Source organism: Rhinopithecus bieti, unplaced genomic scaffold, assembly GCF_001698545.2.
Source record: "Rhinopithecus bieti isolate Rb0 unplaced genomic scaffold, ASM169854v2 scaffold_19840, whole genome shotgun sequence".
Taxonomy (NCBI): Eukaryota; Metazoa; Chordata; class Mammalia; order Primates; family Cercopithecidae; genus Rhinopithecus; species Rhinopithecus bieti.
Genome location: NW_016809771.1, coordinates 954,775 through 964,501, shown reverse-complemented (window position 1 = coordinate 964,501; position 9,727 = coordinate 954,775). Strand labels below are relative to the sequence as shown.

At 41.3% G+C, this 9,727-nt stretch overlaps 1 protein-coding gene across 9 annotated transcripts in view; it reads right to left on the bottom strand.

The window, feature by feature from the left end:
- The window catches only part of EGF (epidermal growth factor), a 103,393-nt gene extending 96,919 nt beyond the window's left edge, over positions 1-6,474 (bottom strand). For all 9 annotated transcript variants that reach the window (XM_017890428.1, XM_017890431.1, XM_017890430.1 and 6 more), the window contains exon 1: positions 5,905-6,474. In XM_017890428.1, the coding sequence (XP_017745917.1) occupies positions 5,905-6,031 (127 nt within the window). In that variant the 5' untranslated portion in view covers positions 6,032-6,474. The remainder of the gene's footprint in view (positions 1-5,904) is intronic.
- Positions 6,475-9,727: the final 3,253 nt, after the last annotated feature.

The window sequence follows — 9,727 nt, the reverse complement described above, 5'->3', positions numbered from 1 at the left end:
GAGAGGGAGAGAGAGAGAGGGAGAGAGAGAGAGAGAGAGAAGCATGCATTCCTAATACCTGGGACTGCCTACGAGAACTTTCACTTCTGTCTCAAAATTAACATTTCCCATCGTAGAAGGAAAAGGAAAATGATTACTTTGAAACCAGGAGCCAGAAATTCTCAAATGAGTACACGACTGTTTTTGTTTAGCAAAACACATCAGTGCACTATTTAATAGTTTTTTAAAGTTATTTTCTTTTAAAAAGGCAGGTCTAGGATATGATCAGAAAAGCAAATTTGGAGGAAGAAGAAATCTAAAATGTTCTGCAGAAGGATGTGGATGGTCTGAAGTAGATTAGGGAGGCCCAGGAAAGGGGCCAAGGGGCAGGTCGGTATCACTGAGAGAGAAAGAGGAGTTGGCTCATGTGGTAGAAGACTAAGGCCCAGGAAAAAGAGATGCCTGGCAAGTCCCTTCCACAGACGACATTGTGTCACTTTTAGGAACAGGAATGAAAAATGTTTTGCTTTGTTGTTGGAAGTGCTGGGATGTAAGCAGACCCTGCCCCTGCCCCTGCCCCAACCCCCGCAACAGCAAACCTTCAGGTAAAGTCTGTCTCCTCACAGCTCATAACGATTTTGTTTCCTCATTCTTTCAAGAAGTAAGTGAGACAGGGTGGTGGCTGGTGGGAGGTGGTGAAGGATGGGAAAGGGACAGTACATGAGGGCAGCGAGACACACAGTAGATGAATCATTCAGTAGGAGGCCCAGAAGGGACACATAGCCTTGCCTTCCTCATCACAGTCACCACCTCCAGCATCTTCCAAGACAGAAGAGAGACACTAGGTTTCCCGGAACATATGATGGAGGTGCAGGCCACTTTAATTTAAATAGATGCTGAGCCCAGCAAGCCATAGGACTTGGCATTTCTCAGACTCCAGGCCCCGCTCAGGAACATCATCTAGCCTTCTGCTCCTTCTCGAAGAATCTCAGCACAACCACATGCATTTCTGCTTCTACCATTACACACTCTGAGAAAAGTGATTTGCTATGAATAACCCAGCTTTACTTGAAATTAAAAAAAAAAAAAAAAAACACCTAGCAATCAAGAGAAAGGAACAGAGCTTATAGTGAAGAAAAGGTAAATGTTTATTCTACCATTTCACTTCTTTTCTAAAACTATATTCCAAGGAGGGTGTATATCACATAGAGGCTATGTAAGATGGTTTGCTATTGTGTGGAAAGAAAATATTAGATATATTATTTGTTGTGTAATGCTCATTATATACACATGTTCATGTGTACAGTGTACATATTACATATATGTAATTGATAAATAAATGTGTTTATTAGAAGCATATGCTTACATTTTAATTATTTTACTGATGGAACGGAGTCTGGAGACTACTGATTTAATAAACCAACTGAGGCCAGGCGTAGTGGCTCATGCCTGCAATCCCAGCACTTTGGGAGGCCGAGGCGGGTGGATCACTTGAGGTCAGGAGTTCGAGACCAGCCTGGCCAACATGATGAAACCCATCTCTACTAAAATTACAAAAATTAGCGGGTATGGTGGCACATGCCTGTAATCCCAACTACTCAGGAGGCTGAGGCAGAAGAATTGCTTGAACCTGGGAGGCAGAGGTTGCAGTGAGCCAAGATCATGCCACTGTACTCCAGCCTGGGCGACAGAGCAAAACCCATCTCAAAAAATAAAAACAAAAATAAAAAACCAACTGATCACATGGGATCAATAGAAGCCCAAACCTCATCATCACACAATATTCCCTTGTAACAAACCTCCACATGTACCCCTGAATCTAAAGTAAAAATTGAAATAAAAAAAGACAAAAAACTAAAAGCTAAAAAACCTCCAACCAATCATACTACATACAACTAATCCATTGAAACAGATTTTCATAAAGGCAGATTTGTAAGTTATAAAGTAAAGTTTTTAATTTACTTGAGCCAAATTATTAGTCTGTTTACTTTTGATGGAAATAATCAATTACTTGCTCTACCCTGAACACAAGCAACTTCTAAATTGAATGTCAAATATTTGGACAAGCTCTCAAGTTAGCCCCAAAATGTAAATTCACTGAGAAAACTAATTTACCATTTTTATATGCTTTTAATAACTTTAAAAATTTTCGAGGGAAGGGTTCCACACATGGGCAAAATGTGCAAAAAATTGAAATAATCATTGTCACTTTCAAGTGGCTTGTTTTTGCTGCTGTTAAAATAAGATTATTGCCAGTAAGAAACCTAACAAACAGACTTAATTTGCAATGAAATTTTTTATCAGTTGGTATAAGAAAAAGACAAACACCAGAGCCACAGTTCCACAAAGTTACTTACTCAAATCAAGTTGATATGTTTTGTATTTTGAATAAACATTTCTTCTGATTACAAAATATGAGTTATGTATTTTGAAATTATTTTGACTACAATTTTAATGTTGTAGAACTATTATTGGGTTTTTTAATATGGCATTTTGTCATGTATAAAAAAATGTTCAATGATTATAGATGAAACCAAGCCACATTTAGAAAATACTATTACATTCATAAAAATAATTTTTAAAACAACAAAAACATTAATAGAATCTCGGGCTTATCGAGTGTTTATTATATGCCAAGATCTGTTTTGTGCACTTTACACATATTAACTCAGTGGTTCTAACCCAGGCTGTTGGTTAGAATCACCAAGAGAACATTTAAAAAAAAAAAAAATTGAGGCCTAGATTCCACTCCCAGAAGAGACTCTGATCCAGACTGCCTGGGGTGGCCGCCCAGACATTCGTGATTCTAATGTGCAGCCAGCATTGAAAATGAATACATTAACGCAATAGTGACAAGGGTCCTCGGAAGAGGGTACAATTATCTTCATTTTAAGGTAAGGAAAATGAGACACAGTTCACAAGCAGCAGAAATGGGATTTGAACCCAGGCAAGCAATCTGTCTCCAAAATTTATGCTCTTTACCACTAAGCTCTACTACCTCTCCATGACCAAACACCACTGAATATTTGGAGGATAGTTTCACTACCGTTAGAAAAAAAAAAAAAAACATTCGCATAACCCTGGCTGAAAAAACAAACAAGCTCCTGGTCTCAGAATTACTCTGGTTTGCACATGACTGGGACACTGACCAAGCCTTAGCCGGTACTGAAATCAGTAATTTCACTGTTTGCTGCTAAAAGTGATCTACCCAGTTGGCTAACTTAGTGCCACCCCAGGATCCCTCCTGCAGCTGGGAGGCTGTACTTCTTCCTTACCCTTTATTTACCAAAAAAGTTCATATAAGTAATGCAGGTACGGGTGCCAAACAGGAACAGTTTCTTTTTCAACTGTTATTTGTCCTCCAGGGTAAACGGCCTTGAAAGTTCAGAAGCCACTTGCCAGCAGTTTTCTTTCCTGCTCTCCTCACCTGCTGCAGTTCAAGTAGAAGCTAACAGAAGACTCAGTTAATTTGTTAAAAAGGAGGGAGAGGGAGGGGAATAGAAAGAAACCTAACTGTGTTGCTGTCACTTGGTTTATCTGGCTAGCAGTCACATGAGTAACAATCTTACCTGAGTTTACCTGAATACTGTTAGACCATAAAGCATTCTTCCTGCTGGGTCAGGTGGCTGCAGAGGTGATCTATCTCCATGCCAAGGGAAAGAAATAAGGCAAGTAGAATTTAAATGAGGGAAAAATAGATGATGGCACCATATCTATTTAGAGAGGGGAAAGAAATACTATCCTGTGAAATGTACACTGTGACAGAGGGTGACCCAGGCAGTTATCAGCTAACATGAGACCAGGAGCGTAAAGTACAGGATTTAAACCAGTGACTTGCAAGAAATGGGGAAGCAGAGAGTCAGGGAGTCCCAAAGTGCTATCCACACATTCCACACTCCATGGATCTGTGCCACGTCACTGCACTATTCAAACACGGCATCTCATCGTATGACTTGATCAAAGAGATCTAGCCAAGACGTGGAGCCCAAGAGGACATTTACTGAGCACACTCGGCTAAACACCTTGCTTTGGTACATGCTTGGTTATCTCATGTGATTCCCCACAGAAACTCCTAAAAGCAGTGGGCGAGGGTATTATTTCCCAGAGATGTTCTAAGGTAACTCAGTTATTAAGTTAGTGGCATGGATATGAAATGAGGCTTGTTTGTTTCTAAAATCTGTGGTTCCTTCCACTCTGTGACACAGTCTCCCCAACTCATTGTTTCTATCCTGGGTTTCATGTTTATTGGGTACAACCCACCTCAATGACGGCACTTCTGAGCCACCAGAGGTGGCAAGGAAAACAAGGCATAGACTTGCTTGCCAGCAGAAATCAGACTATTCTGAGATCCTAGAGCCATCCATAAAAGCTGATTTTTGTAATTTCTTGGGTTCTGCTTCAGCAACCTGGGTTCTTTCCTAGCTTCTGGCTGCCTGAGAGATTGGCCCAACCATCACCCCTCACATCCCATGCAAATAACGGTGCCCAACTCTAGATATTTGCCAGCTACTCCACAGAAAATTCTCCCACCCCAAAGAGAGTCCAGTCCATTTGACATAACTGTATACAAAAGTTTTACTTCTGCCTCCAACAGCTGAGTCTAAGGTTCATGGGGACATTTTTGTCATGTGTCACCCTCTTTTTGTTGCTGTTCTCTAAGACTATGTCATTAACAGATCAGAGAAAGATGCCTCATTCATACACGAGAATTTGCTGAGTACACACTATGGAAGCAGAAATGTCCTAGGTGCTGGGAACATAGAGATCACTAGGATTAAGTATTCCTTTCAAATACCCTAGAGTTCTGCTCACCTGTTACAAGGAGTGCTGCCTGAGTCCAGAGTCCAGAGATTCTAAGCAAAAGCACCCGATTTCCTCACTGGGAACTTCCTTAATGGGAGAGCCAGGACAGCAGCCTAGCTTTGGCAGTTTGGCTCTGTTTTGCTCTCTTTATTCAAACTATTGCCTATTGCATACTGTCTTCCAGAGGCGTCTCTTCTAGAAACTGTGCTGTGTTTTCCTCGTCGATCTACCTCTTTTTAAAAGCCAGACCCAATCTCAAAAGGGCAAGCTGATAAAAATGGAATGTCGGGGCAGCTCATACCCTATCATCGATGGAGGCAGCTGCCTTGTCTGAGCAGCAGGTTGGAGACCCATCCAAGGATTAAATAAATGAATTAACAGTTAAAGGGAGAATTTTTTCAGGCAATATCCTTTGGCAGGATTGTAATTCACATTCAGTCAAGCTCCCATTTCCCCTTGGTGAAAAATCCATTTAATATGAGAGGACAGCGTGGCTTATTTACCCATCGTCATATTTGGCAGTTCTCAAAGTTGCACTGCACCTGTTACGAAAACTCTGGAGTCGTGTCAGAGCCTCAGAAACAGTGAGAGTGGGGAGAAAGTGAAGGGGGTTGAAATTGAAACTTAGGTTAATTTTCACAATTACCTTTGTTCACAGTTCCCTTCCCATTTTCCACTAAGTTTTAGCAACTTCTGAATTCTTACACTGTTATCAGAAGGAAGAATTTTTTTTCTCTGTGGCTTAAGAGTTCCAAACAGACAAACAGAAAATCAACCATCTGTTTCCCTAATTTCCAACATAAAGCCAATCAGCTAGGTGTTAATTACTCCTCTTGTCAGAATAAAAGCTGAAGCTTCCATGAAATGTTCTGCTAGTTTAAAATGAGGCATATTCACTTACACATAGAAGTACAGTTTGAGAGTTATGAATTTTGATATTTGGTAGCAGAGTAGCTCTAATGGCCAGTAAGAAAATAAACATGCATCAGAAAACAAAAATGAAGCAACGATACACACCCAAAGACAAACTTTTTAAAATGCTCAAGTATACCAGATTGAACCAACAGGGATGTAGGGGCAGTTTCCCAGAGACCTGGAGCTCCTTTTCATGGCAGTACTTACCCACACGAGTAGAATTCCCATGTCCTGCGGGAGTACCTTCAGGACAGCTCCAGTGCTGCGGTGCTGAGAGACTAACAAAACTAAATTTTAAAACTACTGGCAACAGAATGATAAGAGTGAGCAGCATAATCCTGATGGGTTTGAACTTTCAAAAGAAAACAGCTTGCCCAAGCATGGCCCGGGCAAGGTGAGTATGTCTGACTCCAGATGCAGCTGCCTAAGTGGGGCCTCAGCCCTGGGGCATCTTTTACTTTTCCGTTGTGCTGTTGCCCTCCAAGCTCTTTCTTCAACTGAGAGACCTTCCAAATGCAGCCTGCCACGGGAAGCCACAGGAAAGATTTCTTTATCTATGTTTCTTTGGAAGCCAGTAAGAAATACCTGACACCCTTATGACAAATTTCACAGAGTTTAACAGCCCTGCTCTGGCTGACTTCACTGTGACAGACAGAGCAAGGCAAAGGCTTAGAGAGGAAAAAGAAAGAAAGAACTGATGGAAAGTTCCAGCCACAACCCTTGGATGGGGCTGAAAGAAGAAATATGGAGATACGATTCCTCTCCCAACACGGTTTCTCTTTTGAAAATGGGATGACTCAGCTTTGCTTTTTAAAGCTCTTCAGGCTCCACCTCCTTTCCTTTAGTGACACTTGAGTGAGCCTGTGTTTGCAAATGAGAATGTGGGCAATTCCTCCACACAGGAAAGCAGGGATGGCTGCCAAAGAGGAGATAACTTGCTACTCACCATAAATATCCTGGGCAGAACTGGGAGAGAGGAGTTAGGGGACTGTTGAGGCGCTCATGGTGAATGGTGGGAACTGCTAAATATTGGTTATGTTTTAATGTCTTGAAAGATGGAGACAAAATTAAACCATGCAGTGTAAATCAATGATGAGCAGCACTGCTGATAGTTTGGACTGATAATAATTGATCCTTCACCTGAGCAATAGTAAAGATAGTTCACTTTTGGCCCATTATTTGAACGAAATGTCAATAGTAGTGCACATTCCAGGAGCTTAATCTTTTTTTTCTCTTTCTCCTGTATACTTTATAGCGGAATTTGAAAGATTATTCTTTCCAAATCAAAGGGAAATCCCTGAAGCCAAATGAAGAGATACAGTATGCACAGACACCTTTTCTTTCAGCATGAACATGATAAAACATCACGAGAGGCCAAGAGTGCAGGGAAAGGAGTGGATTGTTATTACAGGGCCGTTGGAAAAAAATAAGCTAACAGTGCAAAAGCTGGGAAGCACTGGAAATCCAGCACAGAGCAATGCTGTTCCTTCTCAGATAATTTAGGATTTTTTTTCACATCTCTGTGATAGAAAATAAGAACTGGATGTATCTGTTAGCCGTCTCCTCAACCACTTTCTACTTGGAGCAACAGCGGTTATTTCTTCAGGAGTACAACTAGGGCCCAAAAATACCCAGAAGGCAAACAATTTACAGCAGATTTAATGCACAATGGAAATTTCTGCCAGTTTACTCCATCCTGGAAAATGGACTTTCATTTAAGTTATGCTGAGGTAGTGTTCCAAGTGCTAGTCAAAATGTACGTAAATCAATAGTCACATAAACAACCGTCACACTAGTGAACACCCCATTACAGAGGAAAACAGAATAACTCTAAGCCTTTTACTCATACTTAACTATGTCCTGATTATTCTCCAAAGACTGGGTCACTTTTCTGAAAGTCAGGATTTCTCCTATTTCAGCCAGCCTCTGCCAGGCAGCTCTGAACCCTTACAGAAGAAACAGACCCTGGGGAGCTGGGAAAGAGAAGTCCTTTGGGTAGATGTGTGGAATATTCCATTGCTTTCTGGACTCAGTCAGACTCAAGACTCATAATGAGCATGCTACAAATAACCTGCACTGACTCTTCAAGTTACTAATTTTATTAATAAGCTTCCCTTTCAGCACAGTACCTTACTGGATCCCAGCTGACAGCAATGGAAGGGGCTTAGAGGACAGTCAAGCATCAAGCTGTGTCAGTGGAGTGGATTGGAGAGAATATGAAGACTAACATGAAATGATCCACAACTCTGTTCTGTTTGGATTTGGAATCTCTCATATTATTTTTGGTTGGAAAAAGGTTTGCTTTCTTAATTACATGTCACCTGGGCTAAGGTTGTCATTAATGTTGAGTACAAGCCCCCTAGGAGATGACAGAGTCAACAGAGGTATAGCAGATGCTATGGCTGATGACTGATGATGAAAATCAACCCCAGCTAATTCATCATCTACAGTTGCCCGGAGAGCAAAATCATAGGACAGAGCTACCCAACTAGGAAGGATTTCCAGAGATATTTAATAAGTTTATATTCTGGTGGGACGCGGTGGCTCACGCCTGTAATCCCAGCACATTGGGAGGCCAAGGCAGGCGGATCACAATGTCAGGAGATCGAGACCAATCTGGCTAACACGGTGAAACCCTGTCTCTACTAAAAATACAAAAACTTAGCCGGGCATGGTGGCACACACCTGTAGTCCCAGCTACTCGTGAGGCTGACGCAGGAGAATCGTTTGAACCTAGGAGGCGGAGGTTGCAGTGAGCCGATATTGCACCACTGCACTCCAGCCTGGGTGACACGCCGAGACTCTATCTCAAATAAATAAATATATAATAAGTTTATATTCCTACTTCTAGATAAAACTGAACCTTTCTTGCACTCTAGAAAGGTTAAAATAAACTACTTTAAAGTTGACATGAAATGCATTATAACTTATGGGTTTGAGCTGCCAAATATGTTTTAATTTCTGGAACTGAGTTAACTAATTCATTCACTAATTAAACAGCTGTATGTGATAGGGTACTGTCTGGAGTACAAAAAACAGAAGCCATGGTCCTTAACATCAAGAGCTTGCTGAGGTTGATTAACAGCAACAACAGAGAGTATATGAGTATGAGCTAATGAATGACCAGTCGCCAAGTATGTGACTGGTCACATACTAGGTGTCAGGAAAGAAGGAGGGGAGCTGCAATGTACTTTGGACTACAGCATGCAGTGTGAAGCTCTGTGGAGTAATTAGGATGCCTCAGAAGGACGTGAAGAGGGAGAAGGGTCGTGCTGAGAGGATGTGGAATAGGAATGGACAAAAGTTTTTTCTTATTTAATAGTTCCTTAGATCCTGAAGGGACACAGCTGAGTGGGGGAAACCCTGCTGGCAGGTAAGAAAGTTAGACATTAATAGCAAGGAGATAGCTCTGAATGGTTATAAGTGTGAGTGGACAGCAATAGCTGGAAGGGACTGTTGGGACACGTATTTATGTGTGCTAGTCATAAAATTCTAACTTTTCAGATGAAATTTCCTCATTGAAGCACAGGGCACCTAATTTTCTCGGTTATGTATTTACTGTGCTCAGCACCTCTTACTAATCATTGCCACCACCACACCGTCAACAAATTGCTTCCTTAATTACAGCATGACTCTTCATCATTCTCCTAGGTATTTTAGTTTCTAAAAATTTAAAGTTTTAGGGAAAGAAATCTGGATTTTCTATCATTCCCAAAACAATCTTCCCCCAGCCTTCAATTCTGCTCAACCTATAAGAAGTACAGTACCATTAAATGAAGAGCAGTTCAAGTGGTCTACAAGGCTTGACAAGAGAACTAGAGATACTGTAAACTGCATATAATGAAACACTACTTGCTGGAAGTAAAAAAAAATGCAAACCACTGGTTGCAGCTCTTATTATATGTAAAAAACTGTGAATCAGGCTGGGCATGGTGGCTAATACCTGTAATCCCAGTACTTTGGAAGGCCGAAGTGGGTGGATCACCTGAGGCCAGGGATTCGAGACCAGCCTGACTAATATGGTAAAACC